The 18,463-nt window shown below is 41.1% G+C and overlaps 1 protein-coding gene across 3 annotated transcripts in view; it reads right to left on the bottom strand.

The window, feature by feature from the left end:
• LOC5571774 (AT-rich interactive domain-containing protein 4B) overlaps positions 1 to 18,463 on the bottom strand; it is a 69,111-nt gene that overhangs the window by 8,108 nt on the left and 42,540 nt on the right. For 2 of the 3 annotated variants that reach the window (XM_021840052.1, XM_021840053.1), the window contains exons 5-6: positions 8,223 to 11,604; positions 8,014 to 8,151 (exon numbers count right to left, since the gene is read on the bottom strand). In XM_021840052.1, coding sequence (XP_021695744.1) covers positions 8,014 to 8,151; positions 8,223 to 11,604 — 3,520 coding nt within the window. The remainder of the gene's footprint in view (positions 1 to 8,013; positions 8,152 to 8,222; positions 11,605 to 18,463) is intronic. The other variant, XM_001659857.2, reaches the window with a different exon arrangement.

Below are 18,463 nucleotides of genomic sequence, written 5' to 3'. Positions count from 1 at the left end.
GTACAGGTGGACGAATCATAAAAGCTTTCACAAAATTACATTTGGAAAATGAATCTATGTTGCAGGTAAGTTGGAATATCCGCCGTAGTGGAACATTTTAAGTTTGATACGACGAATAGTAGCTCTTACGACGAAGTAGAACGAAACCCTAGCCCCGAGGTTAAGCTTCTCGACTACCGATCTTGAGGATCGGAGTTCAATTATGATTCTTTTTTTCGAGTGAAACCAATGTTTATTATATGCATCATAGAAAAAGGAGTAAAGGCGCAAATCACTACTTGAGCATTTCTCTTCATTCACTTAGGAGTGGGAGATTTTTGTGAGTCCTATTGATTAAACACGAGGCACGATGAATTTTCCTAGGCATCAAAACAAAATCTGCGAATGAACCCGAACGACCGTTCGGGTGCTTCATTCGTTCGTGTTCAATGTTCGGATCGCTGTTTCTCCCGACGCTCTCTGACGCTATCATCGGTTGATTTTCCATTGCTTGGTAATTTGAGCGGTACGATCGACGCTGCCTGTTCTTCGCGAAGAGCAGTAAAATATTCACTTTGATCATCTTCATGCGGGCTCGCAACAAGCTGGTGCACCATGACAGACGTGGTTGGTTTATTAATTTGAAAAAGAAAATTTATTTGCATGTACCTACTGTAAATGATTTAAATGGCAGAAAACATTAAGGTAAATTAAACTTAATTCAAACACATGAAACAAAAGCAATTTTTGTTTTTATAGTGTGATGCTATATTTTAAATATAACTAAAAATAAGTGTTGAAATCGGTACATTTTCCAATTCGTATACATTAGTATGGGACAAAATTTAGATTCTCGCTCCAGTCCACTTTTTGGATTGCATTTAGGTCCCATAACAACTGTGCAAAATTTCAGCTCGATCGGGGAAATTATATTGTAGCGCCAGCCGTTCAAAGTTTGTATGGGATTTACTATGGAAAAACTTACTTTTGCAAAGAAAAATCGCCAGAGGTCGGCCATTAACCTCTATAAAAATTCTGAACACAGACCTCGATAGGTATTTTTACGATGAAGAATATTGCTGAAGACCGCGAAACAATCCGACACTTGTGAAAAAAGTTATCACGGGAATGAACAGCGCGTGGATAAATGAATCCTACGAGTGGAGAAGCTTCGCGAGCAACTTATCGGTGTGTTCATTTTGCTTCTTCGGCGTTGGATCCGTTCGTTTTTTGCGATGCTCTTCATGACGTAAAAATGAAAAATGAATTTTGGCGAATGTTGGATCGCGAAGATGGGTAGATTAGCATTCGCAACACTGCTAGTAACCCCTATTTATCAAGGGTGACGTAAGAACTTACACTATTTTCATCAAGGGTTACTTTAAAATTTGCTTTAGAAACACCTCACGATTTTGCCTGGAAGAATACTTGGATAAATCTTAAAAGACTTCTTAGAGAAATGTTAAAGAATTAATGTATCCTAAAGAAATCTCTGAGTAATTCCTGGAGATATCCTTAGAGAAATTCCTAGTCAAAATCTCGAAGAAATTCTGTAGGTCAATTTTGTAAGAAGTCCCTAAAGCCAGCTTTGGAGAAATTTCTGGTTGAATTTTTGAAGAAGTTCTAGGGAAATCGAAGGAAGAATCACCGGATAGAATCCTGGAGGACTTAGGTCTTTCTTCAAAAATATTTGAAAGAATCTTTAAAGGTATTCCTAATAATCTCTGAGATATTTAATAGCTGTGGTTAGATGTGGAAAAAAATAGGTTGAATTCTTGATATATTTAAATTCCTTCGAATTCCTTAGGAAAAATCTCAAAGGGATTCCAAAATAATCACTAAATAAACTCCTGGAGCAGTGAAGTTTATAATACATTTTTATGGGGAACGTCATTTGACATAAAGCCGTTTGGCATAAAAGTCATTTGGCATAATGGTCGTTTGGGATAATAATTAAAACTGAGTTGAGTGCAATTTGGTGGTTTGTGCGCACCATTGAAAATCTGACAATGCTGTTATGCTTTGGCATTATAATTGCTAGTATCCCAACAAGGATTTTTGCTGAATAAGAGCTGAACAAATCACTCTAAAGTTTATTTCAATTTAACAAACTATTGTTCAGCTACTAATGTTATATATGTTACATATGTGATTTTCCCTTCTTTTGATCATAGGTAGTTCTTTCTAATTACGTTGTCCTACTAGGAGGGCTGGTAGCAATCAGAGGCCAAAATAATAGTGACTTTGATAACCAAAATGATCAAAATAGTGACCTAAAAGTGACTTCAAAATCAGAAGTATTAGTCATAAAATAAACCAGAAACGAAAGTACTTACAAACAAACAGTAAACGATTGAAACCACAGATGTGTTGCTAACATTTATTAACAGTATATTTGACGTTAGGGAATCGCCACTGATATCACCATAAACAGTTTAAATTCGATTTCTTCTGGAGGAAAAAAAATTACCGATGGATTTCTTAGAAACAAATTCTTAGAATTCCTGGCGGAAATCCTTAAGGAAATCCCTGGAAGAATTTCTGGACGAAATCTACGAAGAATTTTTTGATGGAAATACCCGAAGAGATTCCTGGAGGAAACCCCCGGAGGTATTGCTGTAGCAAATCCGCGGATGAATTCTTGAAAGAAGTCCCCGTAGAAAATCCAAAGGGAAACTACTGGTGGGAATCCATGGATTAGTTCCTGGTGGAAATTTTGTTAGCCACATCGGAACAACTTCGGTAGAATTTCTGGAAGAGCTCCTAGAGGACTATGTTGGAGAACTTCGTTGAGGAATCTTTTCTCCTAGAAATTCTTGGATTCCCCGGAAAAATAGCCTGATGATTGTTTCCTTTTTAAATTACTCAACTTTTGCACCCTTACCTCCTAGACTACAAAGCTATTCCAGGGACAAAAATCCGAACTGGTAAACAAACATATGTCAAACCAGATCTGGAACAGCTCAAATCTTGGTTCAAATCCGACCAAAAATATACCAGGCTACTAGCCTGTTCCAAAAAAAATAGACCTGAAAACTGGTATAAAATAAAATTGGAACTTCATTTGCAACATCTGTACATCTGCAAACCTGTGATTTGGTCCACCCGTGAAGTTGCCCTAAGGTTTGCCAGAATCTCCTACATAAATTGTCTCAGAAAAAAATTGCCATTTTTTATGGGAAATGTTTACGAAATATTCACCTGAATTCTTCCAGAAAGCTAGCCAGGATTCCATATTTTTCTTGACAATTTCGTTTCCCTATCACACTATTGTGCTTATTCTGCGCGGCGTGTGAGGTGAGACCTGGGAGGGAGGCACCGATACTACACACGAAAAATGAAACAAAACTTTTCTAAACTGCAAGATAACTCCAGCTCCCTACCGACAATCAAGGCAGGCTTGGGGAAAATCGCTAGTTTTCATTAGTTGTGCACCTTCGATCTTTCTGGACAAACATGGGAAAAGGGCCATAGTTTTCTGTGCTTTTAATTTTCATTTTTATTTGTAAAGAGTAAAAAGATGCGTGTTTCAATACTTACGCTCTATCAAAATGAAAGATGCTATCGTGACATTGCTTTTGGACTTGCAGGAATTGAATTTCAACCGATTGTTGTCAACTTGGATAAAATGCAAAAATATGTTTTGATAAATTACGCGCTTTTTCATTTTTGTCCACTCTTTAAGATCCGGGCTCACAGTGACAGTTCGTGACAGCAGAAATCTCGGCTCACCTTGACGTACAGAAATTTTGTATCGGTTTCTCCCTCCCAGGGTGAGACTAGTCGAATGAGGTGACAATTGTTGTCTCGCTCCCATTTGATTAACATTAGTCGTCTCACGTCACTCGCGGTGAGACTGACTCGTCTCGACTCACACGTCGCGCAGAATAAGCACATATATTTGTCTTTATATATTACAAACATCTATTTCTTTTTGATGGAGTTTAAAAAGCTCAACCAGCCTTAAATTTTATTTTCAGCAGATCACGAAAATAGTGACTTAGTGACTCTGCTCAAAGCTCACGATCGACACATTTTTTTTCTATAGGCAAAAGACCACGAAGGGGAGAAGGGAGAGGGGTCTAATAATAACACAAAACCCGTGCACATTGTGAGAGGCACATTATGAAAATACAGGTTAACGTCAACTACAGTAATTCATTACAACCATGATGCATTTATAGCTGAGCAAAAAAAAATGTCGCAGTCGCGCGTGACTTTTGTTTTCAGTATCACATGAATGATTTTGATGGATGAAGGTAGTGGTAGTCAATGCGTGATTGTCACACTCAGAGAAATTGAGCCTCGGGCTGCAAATCTCTCATATGAAGAAATCTATCCATTTATCCTAACCTGAGAAAATCTTCGAAGAAATAAATAACGAATGAAGGACAACGATTGGAAAATTGGATCTTGGAACGCGAGAGCTTTGAATGAATCCGCGAGTGTTGAATTCCTGGCTCGTGAACTGCGGAATGCCGGCGTAAACGTGGCAGCTATCCAGGAAATACGCTGGCATAAAACCGGATAGTGCGAATTCCGAGCGGTGGATCCTATCGTTAAAACTTCATTCGAGTACCATATCAACTACAGTAAGCACTCACGGAGAAGAATTTATGTATGTTGAGATTAATATCCCGTTGATTACTTTTACTTACGCACAAATAATTGTTTCGAAAGAAAAACTATTTACTCCAACACCACGTTTAACGTCAAACTAAAATGACACACTTCATTGATTCAGTTTTCCACTTGTGCTTATTTCAATCATAATCTTACTAACTACCAATATCCGAAAACATTTACATCGCTTGACTTCAGGTCATGCGCAGAAATCTACTCACTTCTAACTTGAGAGGAATAGTGTAGGTGTCAAGATAATCGGTACTCACGCAGGAGACCACGTATCAAGTCTAGGTTTACACTTTTTTTGATTTTTCCAATCGTTTTTTGAGTCGATAGAGCAGCTATGAATCTTTTTGTATGTGTTGATAAAGCAGAGCAAACTGCTGCGTAAACATTGCAAAATATTGTATACTCAACTATATTTGCTTTGAATCAACTAAAATATAGTTAAATTTTGACGTTTGACGTTTGTAAATTCAACACAAAATATAGTTGTTAACAACTATACGGTATAGTTATTTTGAACAATATATTGTTAAATCAACAATATTTATGGTTATCTCTAGAACAACCTAAAAATATAGTTAATTCGGCCGGACAAATGATTACGAACACTATATTTTGTTCTCCGTGCTTGGAGTGTTCGAACGAAGGGTGCTTAGGACCATCTTAGGCGGAGTGCAGGAGAACGATGTGTGGCGGCGGAGAATGAACCACGAGCTCGCTAGGCTCTACGGCGAACCCAGCATCCAAAAGGTGGCGAAAGCCGGGCGGGTGCGCTGGGCAGGGCATGTTACAAGACTACCGGACAACAATCCTGTAAAGATGGTGTTCGCGTCGAATCCGGTTGGCACAAGAAGGCGAGGAGTACAGCGAGCGAGGTGGCTTGATCAGGTACAACAAGATCTGGAGAGCGTGGGCCAAAATCGAAGTTGGAGGGACACAGCCATGGATCGAGTAAATTGGCGTAACATTGTTAACAAGGTTTTCTTAAATTAGTTGATGTAACACCAACTAAATAATAAATCAAACAGAGCAGAACGTGTAGTTTGCTTTATAGTGATTGGGAAGCAGATGAAGCTAGTTATTCGGTGGAAACCGGTAAGTGACTGAATCTGAGTGTTGAGAATGAAGGGCTAGTTGCTGCTAGAGGGATGACAATCAACAGTAGGTATTGTAAAGTACCCATATTTCGCGCGCGCTCCTAATGTCGCTCACTGACATTTTAAACACATTTAACGAAATAATTTTTTGTTGGCTAGTATTTTGAATAATTCTATTGAAGCCATTTTTACATAACATGCAATTACATAGTCCAATATGCATCAACAAATATGGATAAAATAGCAGTGAGCAAAATTAGGAGCATGCGCGAAATATGGTAACATCACGGTACCTACTTTCCACGCAAGAATATCCGCAAACACATCTGGCGACAGCCACGCGATGCCTGCTGCCAAATAGACCACGTGCAGATTGACGAGCGACATTTCTCAGATGTCATAGATGTCAGGACCATTCGGGGCCCTAATTCGGGCACGGTTATCCAGCGTCACGAGTTCCAGAAATCACAGAACGATGCGCTTCAATATCCAACGCTTTTCGACGGATGGGGTAGCTGCACAGTACCACCAGCAGCTAGACTAACCGTTGAAAAGAATCAACGTTTTTTGAAATGTCAACAGGGACACTATTCATGAAGTTGTGACCACAACGGCGCGGGATGTGATTGACACTGATCAACGACAAAGGTGAGACGACTGGTTCGATGAAGAGTGCTAGAGATTGACAGACGTGAAGAATGTCACCAGAAGCCGTATGCTTGTAGTAGGTGATCGACAGAACAGAGAGCGGTACAGGGCAGTGAGAGCCGAAGAAAAGCGAATAACGCATAAAAAAGGCAGCACGAAGAAAGTGTGGTGGCTCAACATAGCATGAACCGGAAAGCAGTGATGCATTTTGACTGAACGCGAGCCAAAACTGAACGGAGCAAGTTCAAATTTTGCTGGAGAATGCAGTAGACAGTGAACTCCCGAGCCGGAGCCCACTGCTGCTCTCGATCGCAATGCACTACAATGGTAATCAAAGCATAGATTTAGGTTTTTACCAGATAAAGATTTCCTGAATCAATAGTAAAAACCAATTTAGTAAAAAGTCCAATTCATAATAATAAAGCAATTTGCTTCAAAAGTCATCAAAATCTCTGAACAAAAGAATCGATTAAAGATCATTGAAAATATTGTAAAATGTCATGCTAAAAGTTAATTACTGAAAATTATTGACTGAAATGTAGTTGTTGTGTTTGCTTCCTCACCCTATGCTTAATAAAAAGCTTATGTTGAAGAGAAAAGTATTACACCTAGGCAACTATTTAGACAAATAAAAATATATGTTTCTTACTTGGTAAATTGGTATTTTCAAGATGCTTTTCTATTTTAACAAATAGGGCGTGATAGTAAGGAAAAAAATCATTGTTTTTCATTGAAATATAGTGGTTTTCATCAATTTATATGTACATTTCTGAATTCCCGGGATGTTAGAACTAATATCCTGGGAAACGGGAAATCCCTAATTTTCTCAAAACCCGAGATTTTTTGTCCCGGGATGGACACTCTAATCACAATATCAAAATTGGTTACATTGCATAAACATCCTTCTTCAATTCTGAGCAATTTAGAAAGAATCTGACAGTTTCATAAGCATGCAAACATGAAAATTGCTTTGGGTGTTCATTTTACCCCCAATTCCCCTAACCAGCTTAGGTGATCAAAAACGAATTATACAAGGGTTGAAAGTCTCTTCAATAAAGACAATAATAATAATAATAACCAGCTTAGGTCCCGCAACTTGCAAACGGAAATAAAATTCGACCTGTATAAAACATTGATTCTTCCGTTGGCTCTCTGCGGGCACGAAAAGTGGACGTTGTAAGGGGTCATGCACAAATTACGTCACGCTCTAAGGGGGGGGAGTGGGCCATGTGTGACAAGTCTTACAAAATTTTTGGAGGGCTCATACGAAAAACGTGACAAAGGGGGGGGGGGGAGGGGGATGTGGTCAAAAAAAGTTGAAATTTAGCGTGACATAATTTGTGTACCATCCCTAAGAGGCAGCCGGAAAGCCTTCGGTTTTTTCGAGTGTAAAGTGCTGCGGATAATACTCGGTCTAAAAAATGGTGTGTGACGCAGGCGCATGAATCACGAGCGTATAAAGATGCGAATGTATCATTAAGCGTGTGCAATACGGCAGACTTCAGTGGGCTGATCACTTAGTGCGAATACCGGAATAAAGAATTGCGCTACACTATAGCCATCAAGATACAATGTAGCTAGATACATTTCAACCCGATAAGGTCATTCCGTTCAAGTGAATTTAATCCAAACCTCTTCTAAGTTTCAATCTACTTACCGTTGTTACCCATCGCCCGATGACTGCCTCTTCCGTAGCCACTGCTGCATCCCGTCGTTCTCCGACGCTTGTTGGTGGGTTCATCACTGGTTTTCCGCTGCCTCCTCTTCTTGGTCGGTGAAACTTCTGGTTCTTGATCTGAAAAGGATGAAAAGAGAATAGGTTCAATTCACTCCCTCACAAGCAAATTCAAACATCAAGTCTCTTACTTTCGTCCTGACTGATGGAGTCGCGCGGTGAACTGTTGGGAGTGTCGGTCGTATCGGCCGCCGTTGATTTCCCTCTGGCCGGCGTCGTCGCCAGCGGATCCGACGTCGGTTCCAAGTCCATCGGGACCGGTTTCAGGTCGGAAGCGATGTTCTGCGGCGACAGGAAGGAAGTGACCGCTTCGGCGTACACCTTGGTGGATTCCTTCTGGGCGGCTGCTGATGAGACTCCACAGACCGGAGCCGGTGAACCGGGTATCGTTTCTTCGCACAGTAGCATCGAGAGGGACTCACTATTGTTGGTTTGCTGCTGTTGGGCGGGTTGTTGCTGCTTGTCTGTGATTGGGGCCGTCATCGTTGTGGATTCTGAAAGGGGAGCTGCGAGTGAAGGATTCGGTTGAGTGTGTGATGGCTGTTGATGATGCTGGAGCTGTTGTTCTTCGCGTCGAAGTCTATCCAGCTCGTTTTGCGCGAAGGAATCGTGATCTTTGATCTTAAGGAAACTGTGCGAACCCATGCCGCCACACTTGACGACGGTGTTGAGCTCACTTTGGATGATGGTTTCGAGAATACTTGGCTGCTTACCCTTCTTGCTGTCGACGTGACTGCCGAGGCCGTAAAGCGGTGGGGCAACTTCCTCTTTGATATCATGGTGTGGGGGTTCGGTTTTGTAGATGAGTTTCTCCTTGCAGGCAACGGCGGCCACCGCAGCGGCCGAAGCTGCTGAATGCATTTCGACATGCGACATCATGGGCTTCTCTTCGACTTCCACTTTGATTAGCTTCTCAAAGTCGGTTGGCTGGATGGGATCGATGGCTTCCGGATCTTCGATTACAAGTCGCTGCTCGGAATCATTGCTGTCGGTGCTGTCCTCGTCGTGGTGGGTAAATCGTGACGACTCTGCCTGAACCAGATTGGATGTTTCCAGCTTTTTGATGGATTCGGTGAGATCCTGGCTCTTCGTGCAGGTCGTCGGTGGAAGGATCTCCGAGTTACTTGAAAACGTCGGAGGGGCCTTGATGGATACGACTGGGATAGATTGCTTAACAAGTTCAACCTCTTTCTTGAGCATAATGGTAGGGATTTCGATCTTGGGTGGTTGAGTGTGGTGCGGTTTCAGCGGAATGAGAGAAGCAAACGAAGATGCCTCCAGTTTTGCGGGAGTTGTTATCACCGAAGGAGCACTGCTCACCGGTTCGATGGGTACCAGCGAAGGGTGTTTGTGATGAACGGTTGGTATGCTGTATTTAGGGAAATCGGGCTTAACAGAACTGCAATGAGCTTGCGGCTGTTGGCCCAGTGCCTTCAGCACCTTGTCCGCAATAGACGGTGGCTTTTCCGTTTTGGGAGTATCAAAGTCAAAGTTCATATCGTTGAAATACTTTTTACAATTTTCCAGTGTAGGTTCCTCTTTGATTTTCTCATCCAATTTGGAGGGGCTCTTAATCACTTCACTAGAAGAAGGTTCCGGACCCGTAGGGGACATAACCGGAGTGAAAATTCCCTTCGTAACGGCAGCAATTTTGCTGGCGTCCGGTTTGTGGTCTTCCTCAGGTGCAGGCTTTTCATCTCGATGCGAGACAGTGGGAAGATTCGGGGATTTCTTAAACACATCGAACGTGTGAGAATCTTTTTGTAAAGAAAAACCAGCAAAATGGGGTGACGACTTCTCCGGAGTAACCATTATGGTGCTGAAGGTGGCGGCAGCTCCTTCCAATTCGTTCAGCAGAAGTTTTTCCTTCTCCAGATCTCGTTCCTTCTCCCGCCTAACCAGCTTGAGCTTGTCCGTTTCCTTCATTGGTGAGATCTTCTTTGCCTTCTTTTCGGCAAATCCAAGAAGTTCCGTTTTTCTCGCCAGACCCTTCTTGCCCACTGTCTTCTTCTCCTCCGAGGCCAGAGTGGATGTCATTGAGCTGACGACTTCCGCCGGTGGAACCTCCGACACATGCTTTCTCGGAGTGGCTCCACTGCCGGTCGTCGTCTCCGGCTCAAATTCAACATCCTTGAACTCGTAGACGTCGGAAATGTTTTTCTCGATCTTCGTTGCGGTCGATTCAAATATCGATTTGATCGATAGGGCTTCCTTACTGAGTAGCTTGTTCTGCGCCGGCGTCAACGTAGACGAGGAGAGTTTCTTCTCCGTGGGCAGCACGGAACTTATGCCTCCCAGTTTTCCTACGGGAACAACCTTCTCCACGCGCTTATCTCCGGTGAGCTTCTTTTCGGCACGTAAGGCCGCCAGAGTAGTAGTGGAAGAGGTTCCGGGCGCCGTAACTGGAGTAATCGCTGATGGAAGCGAGATTCCCGCAGTTCCGGGAATGGTCGACGAAACGGCTGCCGAGACAGCTGTGGCCGTTGTAGCCGCAGCAATAGCCGTCTTGTTGATCACAGTGGCAACGATTTCGTCCTGGACATTGATCATCTTTGTACTCTTCGGTGGCTGTTGTACGGTAGCAGTTGTTCCAGTGGTAGTAGCGCTGGAAGACAATGCCGGCGGAATGTTGGGACGTTGTTGGGTGGGATGTGCTGGTGCTGCTGTTGTGGATACTGCAGGGCTGGGCTTATCTTCGGGAGCTAAATGCGTCGGTTTGGAGATCACTGGAGTGGGAACCTCTTTGACTGGTGTCACCGGTGGTGCACTGGTAGATGGGCCAGCAGGGGCTGAGCCTATGGGGAAGAGTTTGTCGACATCCGTTTCCCGGATGATGGTACTGACGGCGTATTTGACGGCATTGTTCTCGGCATTGGCGATGATGGCCGCCGCCGTTCCGTAAGTTTTCAACGGAGGCTTGTGCGGTATTCCAGAGGAAGCACTACCGGGTGGGATGGCGGCTGCTGATTTGTCCTTCTCGTAAGTCTTTTCGACAACCTTGTCAATGATTTTGGAAGTGCTGGTGTCGATGGTTTTGATGGTCTTTAGAGCCATTCCCACGGTAGAACTGGCCGTGGTAACCGACGTGACGCTTGTGGTGACAAGTGTTGGAGTGGGGGTCGATACTGTCGGTGGTGGGACTGGAGTTTCCGGACCCGTGTCGGAATCAACCATTGCTGTAATCGGAGAGCTGGAGAAAGCCTTGTTAGAGGATTGCGAAGAATCTTCCTCGCTGAGCGTTTCCGACTCGGAGGTTTTTTCATGTTCTTCTTCCATGGGTTCATCGAGCTCATCTTTCAATGGGGTTCCGTCGGATTTGGAGCTTGGTAGAACAGCTTCGTCGTCATGCGGTGGCGTTGAAGAACCATCCGGTATGGAATCCTTGACATCGGTATCGGTTGTAAGCGTTTGGCCTTGTGTTCCCGGGGCATCCGTCGTGGCCGTTGTCGTGCTGTCCGAGGCCGGGGAAGTTGGGGACTTGAGTTCCTTGAATCCCTTGAGCTCCGATCGAATCTAGATGTGTGAGAATTCAAACAAAATAGTGCCATTGAGAGGAGAAAAAGAGAGAGTTTGGGATACCCCAGGTTAGTGGTGTTACACGACGATGATCGATGGGTGACGGTGGTTGGGAAACAGTGCTGTGTGCAAAAGGGGTTTATCAAAACAGTGCACACTGATCTACACGATGGGCTGCTGACCAAACGCCGTGAGCGCTGTTGGTGTGATCAACAGCTACGCTACAGTCTTCTACTTCCTATGGCTAACTATTTATACGCATGCAAATGAAGCCAATGTACACTGAAGACCCCAACTGATGGCACCATTAGAGACGCGAGAATATGGCCAATAACCTTCGATGGAGACCAAGTGAATGAAGGATGTGACGAGATAGGTACGAAAGGTAGTCCTGACCTAGCCCCTTATTTGAGTCGGTTGAACACTTGTACATCAAATACATTGGGAATTGAATTTGAGCGGTGCCGTGTTATTTACGTGACCATGGTAACGAGTGAATTCGGCACCGCTCAAACGTCAAATTAGTGAACTCGTGCATTGGTCCATAGAAGAGAGAACGGATCCAAAAAGTGTAAACTGTTGTGAATGCACGGTACTGACGCCAGTTTTGGTCGGTTTAGGTACCTAGCGCAACTGAAGCGTTAGCGCAGTATGGACCGATGCACGTATTCGCTAATTTGACGTTTGAGCGGTGCCGAATTCACTGGTTGCCATGGTCACATAAATAACACGGCACCGCTAAAACGTCAAATAGTGAACCCGTGCAAAGGTTCATAGCAGTAAAGCAATGGCGAATCAGTTCGTTTTCCGACGATCGTAGGAGCCGTTTAACGAAAGTCAAGAAGATGCGCTGTCTGAAAGAGGTAGTGTTCCCGCGGATACGATCCGGTAGGGAATAATTAATACGGAGAGATGTTTTCGAGTTCACGATTTATTTCCGACTGATATTTACAACGTAAGTGTGTCCTATTTATACTCCGCTCTTCCCTATTTACTTGCATGGAATATTCCAGAAGTGTATTGTTGTATACAATAATGTGTTGAAAGGTAACTGTTATGCACCCCACAGACGCTCAGATGGTATGACCAACTCTCGGGATTTCATCACGAATTCCTCCAATGATTCCATCAAAAGATCCTTCAAGAATATCTTCACAAATTCTTCCAAGGATTCCTGCAGGAGTTCCCCCAGAGAATTCATCAGGAGCTCCTGTAGGGATTCCATTAGGAGTTCCTTCTGAGATTTCACCCGGAATTCTTCAAGAGATTAAATCAGATGTTCCTCGAGGAATTCCATCATTTTTTTTTTCTAGAAATATGATCAAGAATTCCTCTAGGTATTCTATCCAGAAACAGGAATTCTTTCAGAGATTTCATCACAAGTTCCTAAAGGGATTCCATCAGAAGTTCATCTATGGATTTCATCAGGAGTCTCTCCAATGATTAGAAGCTCCTGTAAGAATATCTATAGATATTCTTCCAAGGAATCCATCAGGAGTTCCTATAGGGATACTATCAGGAATACCTTTAGGGCTCCCATCAGAGTTCTTCTGGGGATTGCATCAGGAGTTCCTCCAGAGTTCTTTCAGAGATTCCACATGAATTTCCTCCAAAGATTCAATCAGGAGTTCCTCCAGAGATTATATCAGGAATTCCTTGAAGAATTCCAACAGGACTCCTTCTAGGGATATCATAAGGAATTCATCTAGGTATTCTTACATGAATCCCATCAGGAATTCCTCCAGGGATTCCATCAGGAGTTCCTTTAGTAATTGCAACTGGAATCCTTTAGAGATTCCATCAGGAATATTTCTAGCAATTCCATTAGAAGTTTCTCCAGCGATTACATCAGTAGTTCCTTCAGAGATTCCATCTGAAATTCTTCCATAGATTCTATCAGGGGTTTCTCTAGGGATTCCATCACTAGTTATTCTATGAATTTGATCAGAAATTCCTCCATTGCTTCCATCAGGAGTTCCTTCAACAATATATTTAGGATTTCCTCCAAGGATTTCATCAGGAGTCCCACCAGGGATTCCATTAAAAGTTTCTTCTGAGATTTCACCTGGAATTCCTCTAGAGATCATATCAGGAGTTCTTCGAGAAATTCCATCAAAACTTCTTCTAGGAATATCATTAAGAGTTCCTCCATAGATTCTATCAGGAGTTCCTTCAGGAAACTTATCAAGAGTTCCTTCAGAAATTTCATGAGGAGTTCATCTAGAGATTTCATCAGGAGTTTCATAGCCCGTCCGTGGACTATGTATTGCACATCGATATGTTACTGATCTTAGTTTATTCCTAAATAGTTAGCAGTACCTGATTACCAGGTTGCTAGAGGGATGTTTCGGTATACACCAGAGGTGCATTGAAACGCATAGATTCAGAGTCAGAACAAGACTGCCTTGTTCCTTTCACATGGGTTCCTTTTATTTGCCTTTACAATTGATCGGTTACAATTTGGTTACAATGTCAGAAAGAGATAGATGGAGACGCCTGGGACGGCGGTGACAATATTTCGGCGATAGCATTTTTGGGTTGAAACCTGAGCCTTAGCGCATCGTCCAAACGGACGACCACCAGCGTGGCTAAAGTACAATCAGCAAAACATGTGGCGCACTCGAGTGCCTCGATGCAAACTGCTTACGCATGTTGCACCGAGGCCATCGTTCGCACTTACGCGGACCTGACCTATTCTGTTGTAACAAAACATAATATGCATTTTATTGCTTGCGCTGATTGACAAGGGAAATATGTGTTTGGGTCGATATGTGTATAGCACACCTCCCCCCTTTTGAAAATGATGTAATGGAAAGAAAGTGTAATGGAATCATTTATTTGATTGCCGGTCCCAGATGCCTTTACAGAGTTTTACATGAATTTGATTTTGTTAATATTTCTTAGCTCTATTTTTTTTTTTTATAAATAACTTTATTACTAGACTAACCGAATTTTGCACTCCTCAGCATAAAGCTGGGAACTTTCACCTACCTCATCATGTTACTTTTTTTTTTTTTTAATTTCTCTTTTTTTTTATGTGAGGTTAGGCTCGGTGGGGCTCTAGTTAAAGTTATGGAAAAAGAAACTAATTTATGCTTTGATTATTCTATTTTTGTGTACATTTGTGGTTTTACCTGTAAGTATATGTTGGATTTCACAATTTGGTTCTACAATTTTTAATATTTTATAAGGTCCAAGATAAAAAGAATCTAACTTGCTTCTGTTTTCATTTTTTAAGTAAACTATGTCATTAATTACAACGGAAATGGGATTGAGGTTGTTATCGAATTGCTGTTTTCTTTGATATTTATGGTCTAATAGCTTTTGCTTTACTATTTCGTGAGATCGACTCAACTTAAATTTCAATTCGTTTTTATAAGATTCGAAATTATAAACTGGTTCGTTACTGTTTTCTAATACGTCTTGAGGAAGGTTAGCCTTTCTGCCAAATATCAACTCAAATGGGGTGAAACTATGATCCGTGTGAGGGGTTGAATTGTACGAAAATTCATAAAATTTGATCCAATCATCCCAATCTGATTGATGCTCATTGGTGAATGATCGCAGATACTCATTGAGGCATCTGTGATTTCTCTCCAAAGAACCAATTGATTGTGGGTGATATGGTGTTGAAAAGGTTTGTTTGATTTGGAGTAATTTGCTAATCTGCTCGAGTACTTCATTATTGTATTCAGTACCCTGATCAGAACGTAATTCTAGAAAATGTCCGAAAGTCAAAATAAAATTTTCGACTAATGCTCTAGCTATGGTGTTTGCTTCCTTGTTTGGGATAGGGATTATGGTTATGTACTTTGTGAGATCGCATTGAATTGTAATGCAATAACGGTTGTTTTTATTTGACTTTGGTAGAGGACCTACTGTGTCAATGGATATTACTTCAAAAGCTTTAGACGGTGTTGTAGTTATAACCATCGGTTCCTTTGTGTGCTTGATAATCTTATTTCTTTTGCACAATTCGCAGGCCTGGACGAATTGGGCAATAGACCTTTTCATATCGCGCCATCTATATTTTTCTCGGAGTCTTAAGTACAATCTAAATTGACCTACGTGTCCTCCAGTGGGTGTATTATGATGATTACTTAATAATGCTTGAATTTCTTCCGGGTCATCTATAAAGGTTGGTTCTTTATAAATGATAACTTTTAAAGTTTTCAATATGTTATTAGCAATAGTTTTGAATAAATTTATTGGTACCATGGTAAAAATAAAATCGTTTGCCGGCAATGCTAAATTTTTCGCGCTTATTCTTTTTGCAATTTTTTCAATTTCTGGAAGAGCACACTCGAATGCGTGACTTCCATTTCTAACGTCTTGATGCACTTGTGCAACAATCGTTTTGCAATTTTTCTTCAATATCATAAATTTCAATGTATTGCCCACTACGGCTGTGCACAGCTTCATCATTTTTCTTGTTTCCGTAGGGCGTTCAGTTTCATATGTAGAGAGGTGATCAGTCTCCTTTTTTTCATTTTCAATGCTAATATCCTTTAAATTATTTTTAACTAATTTTTGTGCCTTACGGGTCATAGACCTAGTATTAACTATCATAACATTAGAAATTTTTAATTCGTCAGATGTAGTAGCTATTCGCGATAATGCGTCCGCTGCTACATTTTCCTTACCTTTAATATATACAACATCGTAGTCGTATCCTTCAAGATCGATACGAATTCTAGTCAATTTCGAGGTTGGATTCTTGATTCCGAATAGATACACAAGAGGTCTGTGATCTGTTCGTACTGTGAATCGTCTTCCATACAAATAGGCTTCGAAATAATTTATGGCCCAATGTATGGCGATTAGTTCTTTTAGTATGGTCGGTTTATTTCTTTCTGCTGGAATAAACGTCTTACTTGCGAACGCAATAGGTCGTTCTCCTGCTTCAGAAATTTGAGATAAGACAGCTCCGCATCCTATGTCTGACGCGTCTGTCGTTAGTATAAATTTTTGGGTAAAATCGGGGTATTGCAACAATCTTGGAGACATCAGCTGTTGTCTCAACAGATCGAATGCATTTTGACATTTATCAGTCCATGTAAAAGTAACGTTTTTCTTCAGTAATTGGTTTAATGGGTAAGCTATGTCAGCAAAGTTTTCGACAAATCTACGATAATAATTGCAAAAAGCAACGAATCTTCGCACATCGTCTACATTTTTGGGAATTGGATAGTCCCTAATGGCTTTAAATTTGGAGTCGTCGGGCAATATTCCCTGATCGGTTATTTTATGACCAAGATAGGTCACTTCGGTTTTTAAAAATTTACATTTGGATAAATTCAATTTTAAATTATATTTCCTCATTCGTTCAAATACTGATTCTAAATTTGACAAATGATGTTTCAACGAACATCCGATAATAACAATATCATCTATATAGATAAATGCACGCTCAGGTGTTAGACCTGCCATGGCAATAGCCATCATCCTTTGAAAACTATTTGGACTAATATTTAATCCAAAAGGTAATCGTTTGAACTGATAGTGCCCAGAGTTGGTAGAAAATGCGGTATACTTCCTGGAATTACTGTCCAAGGGGATCTGATGAAAACCTGACATCAGATCCAGTGTGCTAAAATATTTTGCTCTACCAAGTTGGTCTAGTATACTTTCAATTCTTGGTAGCGGAAATTTGTCTGGCATAATTTTCTTGTTTAGTTGCCTAAAATCAACAACTAAACGCCATTTGTTTTCTGAATTATCCGATTTTTTCGGGACCAGCAAAATCGGGGAATTATATGACGAAACTGAGGGTTCTATAATTTCGTCTTTTAACATTTTCTGAACTTGCCTTTCGATTTCTTCACCTTGGGCATGAATAGTTTTATAGTTGGGTATATACACAGGAACATTATCGTTAAGACTGATGTTCTGCGTATAAAAATTATTGATTGACAATTTCTCATCTTCTAGGTTAAAAATATCTTCATATCGAATGATCAATTTTTCGAGTTCTCGTTTAGCTTGTGGAGTAAGGTGTTGAGTATCAATGTTTTTCAAAATTTTATTTCGCCTTGGGGTTTTATCAGTTGAGTGTGTTTTGCGTGGTACTACTTGGAAGTTACTTAGTGGTTCCATATAAGGTTTAAAATCTGTGTAAGTAATATAAACTGCTTTATCGGTGGTATTAATGAATTTTAATATAGGTTCTTTAGCTGATATGATCGTATTTCCACAAAAAATTCCAGGTTGAATTTCCTGTGAGTGTACCACCATATCCTCTTGTAAATTTTGATTTGGTATGTAACGGGTAACTTCGCATCGTGGAGGTAAAAAGAAATTGTTTTGGAAATTATCTTCAATAGGTATCAAAATAAGCTGATTGTCTACAGTAAATGACAACATCCACGGTTCGTAGTCAATTTTACACTTATATCTTGCCAAGAAATCTTTTCCAATGATTCCGTCCGTTGGAATAGGGAAATCATTTGAAACTATTTGGAATTTCTGCTGAATAGGTATACCCTCAACTAATATGTTAGCGAAAGTACTTCCTAAAGAGTGAATTCCTTCATCTCCTATACCTGATATGACGCATTTTTCTTCAGGGTAGTAAATTTGAGACGATTTTACTTTACGACTTTTAATGATAGATATATCAGAGCCTGTGTCAACAATAAAAGTACACTGGGTTTCCGATAGATCTACTTTTAAAATAACGTAATTGGAGGTCGATGCATTCACTGTAAATGTCGACCAAACTGTGTGCCTAAAAAAGTATTGTTTTGTGCCGGCTGTTGTTGCTGTTGATAAGTGGATTGCGGCTGTTGATAAACTGGTTGTTGCTGATTTTGTTGGTAACCTACAGGCGGTAATTGTTGAAAAACGGGTTGTATTG

The sequence above is a fragment of the Aedes aegypti genome, chromosome 2, assembly GCF_002204515.2.
Source record: "Aedes aegypti strain LVP_AGWG chromosome 2, AaegL5.0 Primary Assembly, whole genome shotgun sequence".
Taxonomy (NCBI): domain Eukaryota; kingdom Metazoa; phylum Arthropoda; class Insecta; order Diptera; family Culicidae; genus Aedes; species Aedes aegypti.
This window is presented reverse-complemented; position numbering and strand designations above follow the sequence as displayed.